This window comes from Pimephales promelas, chromosome 6, assembly GCF_988280905.1.
Source record: "Pimephales promelas chromosome 6, fPimPro1.hap1.1, whole genome shotgun sequence".
NCBI lineage: Eukaryota > Metazoa > Chordata > Actinopteri > Cypriniformes > Leuciscidae > Pimephales > Pimephales promelas.
This window is the reverse complement of record NC_142774.1, coordinates 26282618-26300489: the sequence shown is the minus strand read 5'-3', so window position 1 is coordinate 26300489 and position 17872 is coordinate 26282618. Positions and strand designations below refer to the sequence as shown.

Here is a 17872-nt window from a genome sequence, read left to right as displayed (position 1 = left end):
TTGATATCATAAACCGCGATCAGTTGATCAGTTAGTTTGGACACCCCTAATTTAGCCTATACTTTTAACATCAGCCTACTATGCTTCATGTAGTCTGTCTTGCAGCCAGTATAAATAAATAAATCTAGCCTATATAGACTATTCGTACATGAATTAATAAATGAAAACTGGATTTTGGTTGCAGTGTACTTTTAAAGTTTAAATCTTGAAACTAATGAAAATATTAAATATGAAAATATGTTTGTAAAATAACATAGGCTACATAAAAGACAAAGTTTCGTCCGAAATAAAAATTAGAGTAACCAAGGATGACCAAACCTAACCGAATTTTACTGCATAAATGTGTAAGTTACATTTCCTATAAATCCATATTATTTACATGTAGGTCCAAATTTATTTTAAATGCTTTATTTAAACATTCAGTTATGTAGACTTTTGTGTCATTCTGACGTCATGTTCTACCGGAAGACAGTTTGTGTTTGATCGGAAGCATTACATTTTCATGTCCGGGTCAGGTTGTGATTGTTTGTTGTGTGGCGAAGTTTTTATATATTTTAGTATCGTGTTCGTGTTTTGGGGAACCCACAAACATGACTGAGGTAAAGCGGTGAATTTGGTTCATTGGCGAGTGTTTCAGATTGGTAGTCTAGCTGCTTAGTTTTGTGAAAAGTTTGTGAATGAAACCGGCGTGCTGTATTTCTGCACATGTGTGGTATTCTAGATATACACATGTAATAGTAACGTTAACTTATTTATCTGACTAAACCGATCATCTGATTTTGATATCCTGTGTTTTGATTCCTATAGGACGTGCAAAAGCACTCGGTCCACACGCTGGTGTTTCGCTCTTTGAAAAGGACTCATGATATGTTTGTGTCAGATCATGCTAAACCAGTAGCGCTGGACGAACAGAGGTAAGTGTTAATGCACAATATTGTTGAAGAGATTTGGTAGAACGGGATTACTGATCTCAGTCTTTGATGTAAATGAAACCAAACTGACATTATGTTAGTAGTAGCTCACGTTATATAACTGCAATTCAAAACAAACTACCGATAAACAACTAAAGCTAGCTAACGTTACGTAAAAAACACCAATATGTATAGACTCATGACAGTTAAATGTCAAAATTAGTTTTAGTTTTCCTGCAATTGTTAAAAAAGTCAGAATTTCAAAATATAAGCTGAAGCTCGCAGTTGAGTTGTAAATTGAGTTATAAACACAAATGCAATTTATAAACGCGCAATTAAAAAAGTCAGAATTGTGAGATGTAAACTTCTTGTTTTGGGGAAAAAATAAAGACGTTTTGTGATATTGAAAGTTGCGACTACTTTTTTTTTTTCATTTTTAATTTTGCTGTAAACAATGCTAGTTAACATTACTTGTACCTTAAATGTTTTTAGCTTCAAAATGAAGATGGCAGTGAAGATGAAAACCGAGTACAGACCTGTGTTAGACATGCCTGTGCTGAAAGAGGGCAGAGACAAAGGACCACTCCATGCCTCTGATCCATATGGCTTGCCGGAATACCCCCTGCCTGGTATGTCTTTCTTTTTGGCCTTTATATAGTGGTATTGTTGTTGTTTTTTAGTGATTAAAGCTCTTACAAGGTTTGTTAGAGAAATCAGCAACATCGATTCATCAGTTTTAATTGTTTTACTTTTATTAATGCAGATACTAGTCCAGATTACTTGGTGATGGGAACTCATCCATACCCATCTGCTCCAGGTAAGACTTGATGTTTTCAATGTCCTTTCCTTTAAGCCTGAGAACCTAGATGCTGAACATTTTTCTCTGTATTTTCTTCCGAGGCCGAATTAACAGTTCGCTAAGCCACGCCCGAAAACCGCCACCGGCCAATCGTGTCTTAGCAACCGTAACTAGGCGCTGGGGGTCTGGCAAGCTTTTGAGCGAGGGAAACATGCTGAAGCATTGTGCTAATGGATTGTGCAAATCTGATACCCGGTATCCTAAAAGTTTGGACGGGGGAGTGGAATTATTTTCCCTCCCGAAAATCTGAAAGTCGAGGGGAGAAGTGATGGGCGTGATCGAGCAGTGTGGGAGACCCATTCACAACTAAATGTCAACAGGATTAACAAACACCTTTTGTTTGGAAATATTAATGGTTCTTTGGTCATAATACATACATTTTAACGTAAAATAAGACGATTAAAGAAAAGACGGAGGCTCACTGACATACTTTAAAATATATTTCAGCATTTTGTTAATCAACGGCCTGTAGGCTACTACTCCTAAGTAACTTTAACCCAATCCGATCGCCGCTCTCCCTGTGTTAGTGTTATTCCAAAAGATTTATGGATAAGCTTAAATATATAAGGTTTATAATTATTGGGATTATTTTCACATACCCTGCTGTGCACAAGTGTAGCTCTTCCTCAATTTGTGTGTTTCCCATTTGAATATGAGGCAGCTGCTGCTTGCGTTACGACTATAACGTTAGCCTTTAGCTTCAATTTTTAAGAAATGATTCTCTAATCGGTTGCATATTATGTCGTGGATATATCCCTCGAATGGAATACTGCAGTCCCTTTTGTCTTGCTCTCTCAGATATTTCACATGTTTGCCAAAAATGACTAATTATCTCGTTGGGAATGTCTGACACTGGTGCATCCACACTATAATAGATGTGCCAGCCGTGAAAGCTTCACAGGCGTAGCAACAGTAACTATGGAGGGCGGGGCTTAGCGAAGGGTCAAATTATTATATTTTTTTTTTCCGAATGTTTTCAGGAGTGGCCCTCACTTCAGACACACAGATGCAGAAGATGCCCAGTGAAGCAGGTGTTCACTCCATGGCTTTGGCTCTTCCTCCCTCTCAAGCTAGGTACTAAGCTAAACACCAATACCTCAAACTACAATCTCTCATTTTCTTTTAAAGGCCCAGTTATACTGACCTTGAACTTGTATATATATGTGGTTGTTGTATGTGCACTTTCAAGTGCACCATTGTTTTCAAGTGCTCAACTTACTCACGCATGCTAAAGTTTTGACCATTCAAGAGACCATTCTTCTCTTGAATTTAGTGCTGTTCACTTGTTTGATCATTTTGAGACCAATTAAAGTGTAAAAATAGGCTTGATTTTTTTTTTTTCTGTGCTTTTTAGGCAGGAAGCCAGTCGAACTGCAGCCAGTGTGGCGGATATCCACAGACATGCAGGAGGTGCAGAGAGATCTCACCCCCCACAACACGCACTGGTGAGCACCACCTTTCATTTTTGTATTTTCAGTTTTCATTTAAAAGTGTTACTAATTTTATGTGCTTTAATTAGTTTTGTCAGTTACTGAACATGCTTTTTATAGTTTAAAAATCAGAAGCACCTTCCATCCACTCAATTCTGTTTGTCGCTTGAAAGCTTGTTTCCTTGATTTCATGAATGAGAGATGACTGAACTTGTTTATTTTATGTTTATTTTAGTAGGCTATCTAAACCTCACAAACTGTAATAGAAAAAAAGTTTTTCACAAAAAGTTTTTCAAATATGCAGCATCAACCTTTCCTTTTCCCGTTGCAGTCTCTTATGGAAGGAGGAACAAAGAGTTCTGGCCTGCTGCCAAGAAAGGCTCCTACCATGCCCAAACCTCAGTGGCATCCACCATGGAAACTGTACAGAGTACGTGCTTTGTCCACCTCCAGAAGTTAATCAGCATGTTGGTTCATATTGCTCCTGAGAACTCGTGAATAGAAAATTTGTTTTTGTACTTTGTATTATGTTGTATGTCTGTGGCATCATTTTTAAAGACCGTTATTGCACTGGTCCAAAAGGGCAGTTTACAATGATGGTGTTTCATTGGTAATAATGTTCTTCTCTGGTTGTCTCTCAGGTCATCAGTGGCCATCTGGGTTGGGTGAGATCTATAGCAGTGGAGCCTGGAAACCAGTGGTTTGTGACTGGATCAGCAGACAGAACAATTAAGGTGATCTATGTGACTTCAGATTAGGGCTGCGTGATTTGTGTGTACAGACTGCAACCCATACTGTGTGGGAAAAACATCTCTGTTGAATTTAGGGCAAGTTAGGTAACTTTTGAGAAAATGTTGACTTAGCTTGAAAATTTGAACAAGCATAACTTGCAGGTCCCACACCCTTGCTCTGCCTCTACATCTCCTCCCCCACAGTGGAGCCTGCCGTTAACGCGGACACCAATGACGGCAGATAGTTATATTCACTAGTAGGGATGAAACATCAAGAATATGCTTTACATTGACTAAGCCCTGCCCATTCTTTGACTACAAACTTGGTCCTCAAATCATTAAAGGGTTAGTTCACCCAAAAATGAAAATTAAGTCATTAATTACTCAACCCCATGCTGTACCAACCCCGTAAGACCTTCGTTCGTCTTCGGAACACAAATGAAGATATTTTTGATTAAATTTGAGAGCTGTATAACTACCACATTGGCTCCTAAGGGACTGCCTCTTGACGGCCCAGAAAGTCAATGAAGAAAATGTTTAAATATCCCAAGTGACTACCGTGGCTCAACTATATGTTTATCAAGCGACGCGAATACTTTTTGTGCGAAAAAACAAACAAAAATAACAAGTTTATTCGACTATTTCTTTTCTTCCTTGTAGGCCAGAAACGAGATTTCCTTAGATTTCCACGACGCATGCGCGAGAATTGCGATCTGCTTACACCAGCTTACACTACTTCAGATCGCAATTAGTAGTATAAACTCTATAGTAATAGTCGAATAAACTCGTTATTTTTGTTTGTTTTTTCGCACAAAAAGTATTCGCGTCGCTTGATAAACATATAGTTGAGCCACGGTAGTCACTTGGGATATTTAAACACTTTCTTCATTGACTTTTTGGGCCGTCAAGAGGCAGTCCCTTAGGAGCCAATGTGGTAGTTATACAGCTCTCAAATTTAATCAAAAATATCTTCATTTGTGTTCCGAAGACGAACGAAGGTCTTACGGGGTTGTCACAGCATGGGGGTGAGTAATTAATGACTTAATTTTCATTTTTGGGTGAACTAACCCTTTAAGTATTTTGCAATACATTTAATCAGAGCCTGTCTAACGGAGCGCCTTGGCACTTCCTATTAGCCCCGTTGTGTATCATCCTGGTTGCAGTTCCATTAGAATTCCACTGGAGGTGATCGTGGGCGAGAGCAGAATGAATGGGAGTCTATGGAGCTAAACGGCTAAAAGTGTCTCTTTCACCTGCTTGTCGTTAAATTAACATAGATTTTATTGTTGATTACGCAAGTTCAATATAGATTATAGGATTTCTTACAGGTTAGGCTACAAATCCTTTTGATTTCTTACAGGTTAGGCTGTTGTTGGCTGGAACACGCTAGCTTTATGCTATTGTGTGACGTCATCACATTTTTGAACTGATTTTTAGAACAGATAAAGTGAACTTAAAAATGCAATTTTCAGCTGAGTGTATTATCTTAGCCCTCCCTTTTGAATGCAACTTTCAAATTACTTGACAAAATTACATCCTGAGAAAAGTGGATTAATGGGGGTGAAACCCCATTGACTCCCATTCATTCTGCACTCGACCGTGAGCGCCCCCGCATGGACAGAGACGTGTTACTGCAGCCAGTCCAGAACCCGGAAGTAACCAGCCAGTGCCAGTTCTCTTCAATTAGACATTCTCTGATTTAATGTAACTTTATAACGTTGAGCCCTTTCTAGAAGTTATAAATAGCTAGTAAGATAATATAACGGTAACTAATGTAACATATATAATGATAACTACCGTAACAAATAATATTCAAGTAATTATTCTAGCCATATGTAGGCCTAATGCTAGATAAGGTTTGCCACTACATTTGTAATGGGGTTCAGTTGTTGATGTGAAGGAGGCGGGACCCACGAACGAGTTTAATAATAAATAAACAAATACAAAATGAAAGTATAAGCCAGCAGCTCCTCACGGACAACATACAAAACAGAGCATTAAAATCACAACGTAAAATCATGCCTCCTCTCTCCACTGTCGTCGCTCCGTGAGAGATGCGGGACAAAAGATGTACAATTTAAGAAAAATGTGTTATTAATATATCAAATATTTATGTATAATATTAATTTTGTATAAATGTATATCAATTATATACATGCAAATATTTCTTAAATATATACATGCATGTGTGTGTATTTATGTATACAAAATAATTATACACACTACACACACATATAATGTGAACACAAACTTTTATTTTGGATGCGATTAATCGCGATTAATCGTTTCACAGTGAAATGAAAATCACTGTGCCGACCCAGGCTTTATTAAGGTGAAATAAAGCCACACTTTTGAGCGCCGCTTACTGTGCTCCATGGCTGTTACAGAACAAACGGGCGCGGCAAGCACTTCAAAAAATCCGATGGCCGCTATGGACCAAAACTTGCATGTTTTTTGTACCGATGATCGGAATCAAAAAAAAAATTTCTAAACAATTCCAATGGCATCGTTATTTTTTAAACGGTTCCAAGTTGAAACCAGTTCTCGATGCCCAACCCTAGGCAGGATATAATTGGCCCTCATCAATGGCTGTTTTTAAACAATCGGCCGATACTTTGTATCTCTTTTTAATGTATCACTAAATAGTGTTAAACTTTTGTTCTGTAATGCCAGATCTGGGATCTTGCCAGTGGTAGGCTGAAGTTGTCTCTGACGGGTCACATTAGCACGGTGAGAGGTGTGGCCGTCAGCACACGCAGCCCTTACCTGTTCTCCTGCGGGGAGGACAAACAGGTTAAATGCTGGGATCTAGAGTATAACAAGGTACAAACTTACAATACATATACAAACCATGTGCATCAATTTTAAGCTTTACTTAAAAGATACCGACCGATATAGATACATTTTGAGTTTTATGTTGTACACAGGTAATAAGACACTATCACGGTCATCTGAGTGCGGTCTACGACCTTGACCTCCATCCTACCATTGACGTACTGGTGACCTGCAGTCGAGATGCCACAGCAAGAGTATAACTTTTTTTAAATTATTTTTAATTTTTATAAAGGATCATGATATCATGAACATGTTATGCAAAGTGTATGTTTTCTATGTGTGGTAGGTTTGGGACATCAGGACCAAGGCAAATGTTCACACCCTTTCTGGACACACCAACACAGTGGCTACAGTCAAATGTCAAAGCGCTGAGCCACAGGTGATTACAGGTATGCATACATTTTATTTTTTTTACATTACCTTTTGAACAGACTTCTGCTGCTGGTGCATTTTTCATGGAAGTACCATGTGGTGTTCTAGATTATTTTCATGTGCTTTATATCCCATCTTTAGGAAGTCACGACACCACCATTAGACTCTGGGATCTGATCGCTGGCAAGACAAGAGCCACACTGACTAACCACAAAAAGTCTGTCAGAGCGTTGGTGCTCCATCCCAGGCAGTATGTTGAACAGTCTTTTTTTTTTTTTTTCTCAAAAACATGATGCACAGTAAACCTGTACACGGAATAAATTATGGCCCTATGAAATGCACTTTATTTTTTTTATTTTTTTTGCTTGCCAATATCTGCACTTAATAATTTTTTTGTTTTGTTAAATTGAATGTATTCATAAAAAAAAAAACATTAACAAAAACATTCATTTTTAACAAAGAAAAAACAAACTAAAATGTTTTTTTTTTAATTATGTACAATGTAAACTTATTTTATCAGATCAATGGCTTCAATTCAGAGCTTTATAGCGTAATTGTGCAAACATGCCTTACAGCAGTTTCACTGTATAATATATAATGATATAATCAGTGTTATTTTAGTATTGTTCATGTAGTATTTATTCAGTTTTAATTTTAGTTTTAAGTTTTATAGTTTTGTGCTTTTGTCTTTTTTTCAGTTTTCTTTATATTTATATAGGCCTTAATTTTGAAGTTGTAATTTTAGTGCTTCAAATTTAGGCTAATCTCATTTACTTGTCAACACTATTTTGCATTTAAGTTTTTCATCTAAAATGTAATAGTTTTAGTTAAAAATAACATCATTGGCTAAGACCAAATCACAGCTGTGCTGACATTTAGTTTAAAAACTCATGTAAAGGTCCTTACACGTCCGAAATTTTCTGTTTTTACGAATCTGTTTTTTCGTATTCGTCATTTGGTGGCTCTGAATTGTCAATTCCTATTAAAATGCTTGCTACGGAGTTAAAAAATGCAGAAAATCAAACCCAATTAGATTTTTTTTTTAAATGATGGATGAAAGATTAGGAGGCAGTGATTGAGTGTACAAGGTCCATGCACATTATGATAGGACATATAATGCTGCTTTCAATAATTTAATATAATTATTTAAAAAAAGTTATATTAATGTATTTAGATTGAACATTTTACTACATAATGTTTTTTTTTGTTTTCATGCATCCAGTTAAAATATTCTTCTAATATTCTTTTTTTTTTTTTTTGGCCATCATTTGTTGATTTTAATTCATTTTGTGTTTTCCAAGTCACAGAAAGTGTATGGCCCTGATCAAATAAATCATTGTTCTATATTGTTGGTTATCTCCCACACAATCTGAGTTCCAGTTCCCCAGATTTGTTTAAAGTATATTCTTGTTTTTTTTTTAAATCGCATCCTCTCGTCAACAGGTACACCTTTGCCTCTGGCTCTCCAGATAACATTAAGCAGTGGAAGTTTCCTGATGGGAACTTCATCCAAAATCTTTCAGGACACAATGCCATTATCAACACACTGGCTGTCAATTCAGATGGTGTTCTGGTGTCCGGAGGTGAAATTTTTAACTTTTTTTATGTTGCAAAGCTAGTCATGCAAAAAAAAAAAAAAAATGTAAAAAACAAATAAACAATTAAAAAATGAAGATTATGAGATACAAATTACAGGACATCCTAAACCATAAAATAAAGTAAAATAAAATAAAATACATAAAATATAAATTTTGAAATTACTACATTTTGTAGTTTAATTCTATTTTACCAGAGCCATTATTTGTTTTGCTGGATTATATGAACTGAGTTAAATTTGGACATGACCACTACAGAAAAGTAATTCAATCATCATATATTGTCTGGTCAACTTGGTTACAATAATGTAAGAAAGGTGCCCAAATATTATCAAAGTATTTTAGTTTCCCTTTAACGACATAAGTACGTTTTTTCCAAGGCAGGGTTGCTGGTCATTTCTTTATTAACTTCACTTCTAAACATATACTTGTAAACTTCCAATGATGGAATCATGGCTGCAATTTTGAAGTGCGTTCAGCTCCGTCAAGTGGATGAGGGAAGATTATTTGAACGACTCAGTTTTGTCTGAGGGAGCAAGTCTACTGATATGTACACTTTAGGCCGATCCATAGACAATACCACAAGATTGTGACATCAAACCCATAGCAGATTCCAAGTGATCAAGGGCTTAGGGTGTTACATTTAAACCCATTGCAAGGGTTCTGCCAGTTGTGGGCTCTCGTGCAACTCAAGCAATGATGGTCATCCATGTGAACGAGATGAAGGGTAGTTAGTGAGGGAAAGGCATTAAATGTGGACTTAACTTTTTTTAATTCACTTTTTAATTCACTATTGTTGCATCATGTCCTGACTATCCTTTCTGTTGTTTTTCACATCAGCTGATAATGGAACTATTCACATGTGGGATTGGAGGACTGGCTACAACTTCCAGAGGATTCATGCAGCGGTGCAGCCCGGTTCTCTGGACAGCGAGTCAGGGATTTTTGCATGCGTGTTTGATCAGTCGGAGAGTCGGCTTATAACAGCGGAGGCTGACAAAACCATTAAGGTCTACAAAGAGGATGAAACAGCTGTAAGTTCCCAGTTCACTAGTAATACTTGTTTAAAACTATAATTAATTAAAATAATACATTGACTGTTGAATGTTTATGATGGAAAAAGATAATAGTGAATTTAAAATTCTCGGAGTTCTCCTACACTTAAATTCTAGATTGAAGAGAATTGCCTTGATCTGATTTTTGCAATTTTTTTCAGTTTAAATTTTTCATTGATGGACATTATTTTTTTTTCTTCCAGACTGAAGAATCCCACCCAGTTAATTGGAAACCTGAGATCCTGAAGAGAAAAAGATTTTAGGGTTGTTGATTTTTATTTTATTTTATTTTTTCAATAATTTGTTACATTTTAGCTGGCTGATTTCTATGGTAATGTCTGCTTAAGGCATAAACAAACAACAATTTAATTGAAGTCAGGTAACTTGACATCAAATGACACCTTTTGCTTTGCTCTACCTATCTAAGTAACAATATGAATATTGCGCTTGTATACATGAGGAAAGGTTTCTTCCCTGTCTACTCCAAACACCATTTGCAGGTCTATGTGACAGTCTACCCATCTGTTAATTCTGAACTTCTAGAAATCCTACAGAATAATGTTCTATTTTGGATCTGTGCACTGTTGCTGATCTCAGAGACAATACAAATGTCAATTTGCATACGTACTTTTTTTTTTTTTTACACTGCATACTTCTGGAATTTTTTTTTTAAAAAAAGGAAAAAACCTATACCATGTATCTCTCATGGCTGGAAAAATGTTGTATTTCCTGACATAACATTTTGTAAAATAAAGAACCTTGGTTTAAAACCCATAGTTTTCATCTTATTGAGCTGATCGTCATCATTTCATGAAAGGCATAAATTCAAGAACAAAGTTGAACCTCTTGTGCCCTCATTCACAAACATAATGTTTTGTGCATAACGTTTTGTGCTTTATACTACTTTGCCTATCAGGTTTTAAACTGTTTCCTGTGTTGAAATAGCTGACTCAGTATTTATTGTTGATGCTGCACAGCAGGGTTGATGAAATCCTTGCATCATTCTGGAAGGTTGAAGTACAGCCTGATCAAGGTGTTCTAACACGGTACTGGGGCAATATTGACTTACTGACCATGTGGTCCACAACTCCTACACAGAGGTTAATACACCTACACAAAACCTGAATAACAAACAATGACGCGCTCCCATGTTCACATTTTGAATAGGTTTTTTTTTTTTTAATGGGCAAAGAAAATGGTAAACGGAAGAAATAATACATTTTCTCAGAGCGTTTTTACAGCATATTTTGATACCCTTTTTAATGAAACTACTCATGACAATGTAATTACACAAAAGTAATATTAATTAGGTTAAAAGTGTTAGTTGCTTGAAAATATGCGTAAAGTATTAGAACAGTTATGTAACCTGTGTAACAAAGACATTCAAATAAAGTGTTACCCATTTTTTCTGTTGTGAAGGTTTTATTTATCTGTTTGTAAAATATAAAATGTGTGTACCTTTGTTACCTAATATACCTATTTTGATTTTAACTTCACCTTCATTGTCAGTGATCACTATATTAAGTAAAGAGGACTACAGAATACTTTTCATTTACAAAAGACAGAATTTTTATTAATTCATTAACCGGTGCAATGCATTAGACCACTTCATTTTAAATGAGTTGATCGAACTTAAAAACATGACTTGAATATGAAGCTTTTGCAGACCTAATTTTTGAAGAATGGAAAATATCAGACACCCATAGATAGACATGTTTACACTAATTTGAAAACACTTTGCCCATGTCATTCCCATGTATTTCAACAATTGCTTCACAAAAACAAAACGATATCTCAGAACAGTGGGGAGAGCTTTGGTAAGGTCTTTAAATGTCTCCCAGACCTCCGAACTGCTTGGCACCGCTTTCCTGCCCTCCAGCAGCGATTCTGTTAATGGGAATGATCTTCATGGTGGTCTCCTTCAGAGAATACCAGCGACTGTGCCACGTGGCCCAGATAATGCCATTGTCATATCCGTGCTGTGTGTCTTTCTCTGTGTACTTGCCACCTGTAAAGACAGAAACCATACATCAGTAATAGATCAGTATAATATTGATGGATTTTGGAAGGAGGACCATCTCCTATGAAGACGAAAGAGTGTAATGGTTTACCCTGGAAGTATTTTCCATTGAGATGGGCAGCATGGCAGCGGTTCATCCACCAACCAGACCCTTCCTGCAAGGCACAGTGTTCCCCGAACTTGTCATTGTCTTTGTCAGGTGTACTGAACTGCATGCCATTGTGGGATGTGTAGAATTTGTCACTGGGATCGTCGCCAAAGTCGTAGCCATCAAAGGCATCACCAGCATCTCCACCAAAGTAATAAGCATACGTCAAGCGGTATGCATCAACTTCTGGTCCAAGTTTGAAAGTGGCGTAGTCGGCATACCTGAGAAGGCAATTTTTACAAGACAAAATTTGTGACAAACACTCAGCCTATTGATTGCTGTGCACCCTAATGTTCAGCAGCGTGTTTGATCTGACTAAAGAGGTCATGAAATGTCACTTGACAAAAATCAATTTTGTGAGCGGAGCAAAGTCCTGTTTGACAACTGCAGATAAAGAAAACTCTTGCATTTGGAATTCATGGATAAGTCTTAGGTTTGACACCAAAATGATGTCCAAAATTAAACACCATTCCTGTAACCCAAACCACAGAAAGTCAATTTGGATAAAAGTATTATAAAAATTAAAATGGTTGTGGAATTCCACTTTCAAACCTAAGTAAGAGTGAGAAAAACTCGGTTCATTACTTTTTGTTGCCTTCCCAGTCGACCATCTCTATCCTTAGCACATAAGGCACGCTGGACTGAACCGACAGCAGATGTATCTTCTCATTTCCCAGCCAGAACTCTGTTCTGTCATCTGGTGAGAGGTATCCAAAGCCTTCCTTATACTGAATCCAATTTTTGTTGAAGTCAACGCTGCCATCCCGTCTCTGAAAAACATACAATTCATTTTTGATTGATCAATAAAGTAGCACGCATTTGTAACTAGTCCTATTCACACCACATCAAGTGCGATTAGAGCTGGCGTTAACCGGCATGGGAGGCAGGTGTGGTAAAAAGGACGTAAAAAGCATGTCAATTCTGTCCTTTGTGCACCTCTTGAAGTCAGGGGAGTGAAATTTACCTGACTCATCACCCTAAACCTCAGTCTCATCTGGGTCACGGCACCAACGATCATGTATCTCTACATTTTCTTTAAGGAAATTGAGTCACTGTTCATTGTCTGTTGTGTTGCATACCCTCTGAAGTACAGTCCATCCACGTCCAAAGCTGTCTATCTCACAGTAGACCAGGAACGCCTCAGGAGCCCTGGCTGGTTTCACATAGTAGAGCCCACTGATCTTACCACCTTTGTTTGCAATGTCCTGACAATCTGGGGAAAATTACATGTATAATTCAGCTCTCTAATCGTATATGTAAAGTAAATTCATCGTGTCATTTGTCATTAAGATGTTTAAATGCTAATTTTACCTTTGCCTGTGACTGTCTGAATCTCCACAGTGTCTTTGCAGGGCTCTTTGCACAACTGGTCCAGCTGAAGAGACATCTGCTTTAAATCAGTAATTCGTTTCTCATTAGCTTGTAGGATTGACTGCAGTTGACTGTGGAGGGGTTAATTAAAAAACAAGTACATTTAATGACATTTAATAAACTATCAGGACAATAAAAGTGGGAAAAAAACAAGAAAAAGTGCTCACTATATTTGATCTTCCTGAGCGAGAATGCTCTTCTCAAATCGCAGTACATCATCCAGCATGCTTGAAGATTTTTTGATGTATGTATCTGACAAAAGGATTGTGATTAACCTCATGAAAATCAAGTAAAGTTGAACATTTATTTAAAATTTAATATTCAATGATAAGCACGTTTTATTTTCTGTATTAAAATTAAAAAAAAGAAAATAATTGAAAAGAATTCTGTATTATGATTTTTTAAGGCTAAAGTAATTTGTTGAGGTCAATTTGTAAAGGAAGACTACACACCTGTGCACATATATATTCAAAAGTGCACACCTATAGACTAAACACGTAATACGCATGTGCACGCCGTCAACGTTTTCACAGATTTGCGTTTTTGGATTTTACACTGAGATGATAACGTTTATCTACATTTCTCAACGCTTGCTCCTTGGAACCTATTTCAAGATTTGCGTTCTCGAGCCACCAGGCACTGTTGTTGTGCGAAATAGCGGGCCAGAGGGCGTTGAAGGGATACTCTACTCTTTTTGGAAATAGGCTCAAACTCCCTCAGGGTTAAACTGTTGAGTTTTACCATTTTCGAATCCATTCAGCCGATTTTATGATATTTTGAAGAATATCAGTAACCAGACAGTTTCTGGTCTCATTGACTTCCATAGTATATGTATGGAAGTCAATGGGACCAGAAACTGTCTGGTTACTGATATTCTTCTAAATATCAGAAAATCGTCTGAATGGATTCGAAAACGGTAAAACCCAACTGTTTGACTCTGAGGGAGTTGTAAAATGAGCCCATTACCCAAGTGGAGTATCCCTTTAAGGTTTTTCTGTTAGAACGGTTTTGTGTAAGCGGCCTGTGAATTAATAACTAATGATCTTTGCAATGGAAGTGAATTAAACAAAACTAAATTTAGCTGGACAATAACTTTATTCTATAGAGCTGCTGTAAAGCCAAAACAATCTATTTCCTATTATCACTGTAAAGCTGCTTTGAAACAATCTATATATTTTTTTTTTTTTTTTTTTTTTTTACAAATAAAGTTATTTAAGGTTATTTAACAGTAATGGTCAGTAAGTCTGTTAAGAGTTAAGAATACTTTTACTATTCTGTATTATTAATGAATAATAATAAATTAATGAATAATGAATAAATAAATATTAAAGTTTTAAATAAAGAAATAATAAATAAATAAACCATTATAATTACTTTTTTAAAAATAATAAGACACACACACACACACACTCATATGTATTCAAGGTGTTAGAAAAATATGTTATTACTTGCTTACACCACATGACAATTTTCATGACATTCAGGGCCCTTTTCAATAATTTTCAAATAACAGAAACCTGCATTAACCCAGGGACAGATTTAAAAATCTCAAAAGCTCATCCGAGACAACTGTAACCTCTGTACACGTTTGGCATTTTTGTTAATCGATAATTAATGAAAATGTGTGCTACCTGGTGCTTGTTTTTGTGCTTGTGTTTCTGAGTCTTTCAGGTAGATCACTTTGTCCTGCGCTCCTCTGGTAAGGTTGGCGATCTCTTCTAAATCCTGTTCCATTTCATCCAGCTGTCTATCTATATCAGGCTTGTACCTCTGAAGGTAATCAGCAACTCCACATGTGGTAGGGCAGTATTTCCCCTGAGAAAGTAAGGACGGAGAGTGACTGTTAAACCAATGGCAGTTGCAATGTAATAATTGTGAGTTCATAATTTATAACAATCCAGATCAGACAATCCCTACTTACAAACCCATCATTTGGGTTACACATATCTTGTGACGGTGAATAGTCTCCTCTCAATTGCTTAAGGTGAAAAAGAGAGAAAAAACAATCAGTAAAAAGCATTATAACATACTTTTACAATAATAATAATAAAACATTCAGTGTCTCACCGCTGACGTTAATGTGGACAGCAGCAGGATGGAAGCAACCACATGCGTTAACGAGGCCATGTTGGACCTGCGATCTGTGTGGTGTACCCTTGAGATGTGAGGGACTGTTGACTTCTGCAGGATATTTATCCGATCAAGGTCCTCCTCAGAGATGAAGATAACAGTCCACTGTACAAACAAAAGCTAACACAATCCCTCTCTTACTCACTGTCTGAATCAGAACTAACCGTCAATGATGCAGAAATGGGACAATGTGTTCCCGCAAATGTATAAGACAACTTGTAATGGTTTCATTACTGGTATCTGAACATTACATTGATCAGAGTACTTTAACCTTGTTCAGGCCAAAAACATTTTGGTGGTTCTATATTGTAAAAAAAATATGTGAATGCTGGTATAAGCCATGCCCATTTAACATGCATAGGGTACCACTCTCAAAAAAAATCAAAAATCAGTGGCTTAGTAAATATCACAGTAATAATAACATTTATTAACTTAAAAGTTGTCTAAGCGATGCTGGGCCAAAACATTTTTTGTCACATACATCAAACGTCTCACTATCGGCTAGCTGCCTGTCCCCTAAACACACTGTAAAAAAACGCGGTCTCTGTAGACACCACAGGCTCCACAAACGGCAACAAAAACAATCATGTCTTACCCGGACCACGAAACCTAACAAACAGTGTTCCAGCCAATCACTGGCAAGAAGTATTTGAGGGTGGGTCTGGGGGGTTAGTGCGCGTGCACATGAAGGGTGTGTGTGTGTGTGTGAAGGAGAGCAGCGAAGCATCAGAGGGAAGTTTGAAAAATGACCGACACACGACCAAAGAGACGTCGTTCTGAAGAACAAATTAAAAAGAAGAAGGAGTCGGATAAAGAATGTGCGAAGTTCCGAATTTACATCGGTAGCAAAGCTTTTGAACGATGGCGAGAACTCCGGTGGCAGAAGGGCTTCCAGTCCGACATTCAGGTTGCTCTGTTTTTGCTGGACAGGTGGGTAGCTGCTAACGTTAAATTGTTTTTTTCTTCTAAATTGACGCTTATGTTCGCCAAACCCACACAAGGATATAATTAGCTAGAACTATGCACGTTCACAATTATTTCAGGAAGCACGGAAGGGAGGGGGAGGAGATGAGATGCGGAGGAGGGAGGGTCTAGCTCCGATTTGTTTGAAAATATTCGAACGTCAACACCCAGGATCGCTTTGAGAACCTTTAAGTAAAATCTCTGCATATCATTTACTTGATTGGTGGAGTTAATTGACTAAAAATCCAAAAGTCAACTTTGTCTAACTTGTCTAAAATGTACAGTTATACTATAGGCCTATTTAAGTTTTCTTTCACTAAAATAATTTAGAATTTGATTGGCCAATTGTTTATTTAATATATTTTGAATTTTCCATCAAAATATTTCGAGAATGGAGAATTAAACTGGTCTGTTTTTGACGACCACAAACTTTACTCAATTCAAAACAATATTATTTATACATTTAACACACTCTTAAGTGTGTTAAATATATAAATAATATATATTTATTCGTCTGTTTTTGACGACCACAAACTTTACTTAATTTAACACACTCTTAAGAAATTGAGTAAGTTTACTCAATTGACCATTTGCAAGCCACGCCCCCCTAGTTTCTGTTACTTTACGCGACAGATTGCCATGACGGGAAGAGGTACCTGTGCGTGTCAGTGTGAGTGTAGGCTATGTTTTATTTTATCTATAAAATCATTACTGTGCTTTAAATCATTTTATTTAATGCAAACATACTGGGACGCATTGTGAGTCAGTCAACTTAAACAATTGTCATGGCTGTCTTTTTGCTGATTGAAATGCCTGCTGCCTTGCATAAAACAAACGACTTTATTCCTAAAGATGAATGAATATAACATGATTAATTTAGATGAAATGTCCTCAGAACTGTACACTGTTTGTTTGGCATGTTATGGAATCAGTCGCGTCACAGCATCTTTCGGCTATGAGTGAAACGGCTTTCAAAGTTGACCCGCTGTGTTGCTGTAGCCTACTCCTCGACAATAAAGGCCGATGTCATGTATAATGTTTAGGTCTGGGTATCGTAATGAAATTTTCGATACCGAAACCTTGACTTCGATACCGGTTCCTAAACGATACTTTTTTCGATACCAATTTTCGGAAATCGGTTTTAATAATTCTACATTATACTTTTTTTCAGTTTGTTGAGTTTTTTTACACGAGTCTGTAAAAAACGCACCAATGCTAAAGTGTTCTATATGTTTCCTAATCACTTAACAATGTATTTACCTCAATGAACGTATTGTTTCTGCCTTAACTTAATGCATTAACAATGAAACTGAATGAAAGTTAATTGAAATGCATTACACACAGTCACCTCCGATAAAAGATCACTCTAAATTGTAATTTAGACACATGCATTTTCTGTAAAGCTACTGTGAAATGATATGTTTTGTGAAAAATGCTATACAAATAAATGTT

General features: G+C 36.7%; 2 protein-coding genes across 2 annotated transcripts; one reads left to right on the top strand and one right to left on the bottom strand.

Moving 5' to 3' along the window:
- The first annotated feature begins 499 nt into the window (after nucleotides 1–499).
- On the top strand, nucleotides 500–10562 carry plrg1 (pleiotropic regulator 1). The gene is made up of 15 exons (XM_039694046.2): nucleotides 500–599; nucleotides 808–914; nucleotides 1404–1540; nucleotides 1675–1728; nucleotides 2751–2844; nucleotides 3125–3215; nucleotides 3532–3630; nucleotides 3842–3934; nucleotides 6605–6754; nucleotides 6859–6960; nucleotides 7053–7155; nucleotides 7280–7388; nucleotides 8582–8721; nucleotides 9574–9767; nucleotides 9992–10562. Exons 1-15 carry the CDS (start codon nucleotides 591–593, stop codon nucleotides 10049–10051), a joined length of 1542 nt encoding a protein of 513 aa, XP_039549980.2. The 5' UTR covers nucleotides 500–590; the 3' UTR covers nucleotides 10052–10562.
- Nucleotides 10563–11333: 771 nt separating this feature from the next.
- fgg (fibrinogen gamma chain) lies at nucleotides 11334–15524 on the bottom strand. The gene is made up of 9 exons (XM_039694057.2): nucleotides 15395–15524; nucleotides 15249–15305; nucleotides 14959–15142; nucleotides 13495–13579; nucleotides 13268–13398; nucleotides 13036–13169; nucleotides 12542–12726; nucleotides 11900–12177; nucleotides 11334–11796 (listed from the first exon to the last, which is right to left on the bottom strand). The coding sequence occupies exons 1-9, from the start codon at nucleotides 15452–15454 to the stop codon at nucleotides 11615–11617; spliced, it is 1296 nt and encodes a 431-aa protein (XP_039549991.2). The 5' UTR covers nucleotides 15455–15524; the 3' UTR covers nucleotides 11334–11614.
- Nucleotides 15525–17872: the final 2348 nt, after the last annotated feature.

Excerpts from the sequence above, each read along its gene's own strand:
- fgg (XM_039694057.2), bottom strand. The coding sequence starts at position 15,454 with ATGGCCTCGTTAACGCATGTGGTTGCTTCCATCCTGCTGCTGTCCACA. Across the intron at positions 12,727-13,035 it reads GATGGACTGTACTTCAGAGG|AGACGGGATGGCAGCGTTGA; the intron begins GTATGCAACACA and ends TATGTTTTTCAG. Across the intron at positions 12,178-12,541 it reads GACTGGGAAGGCAACAAAAA|GTATGCCGACTACGCCACTT; the intron begins GTAATGAACCGA and ends TTGCCTTCTCAG.
- plrg1 (XM_039694046.2), top strand. Across the intron at positions 915-1,403 it reads GTAGCGCTGGACGAACAGAG|CTTCAAAATGAAGATGGCAG; the intron begins GTAAGTGTTAAT and ends AAATGTTTTTAG. Across the intron at positions 9,768-9,991 it reads ACAAAGAGGATGAAACAGCT|ACTGAAGAATCCCACCCAGT; the intron begins GTAAGTTCCCAG and ends TTTTTCTTCCAG.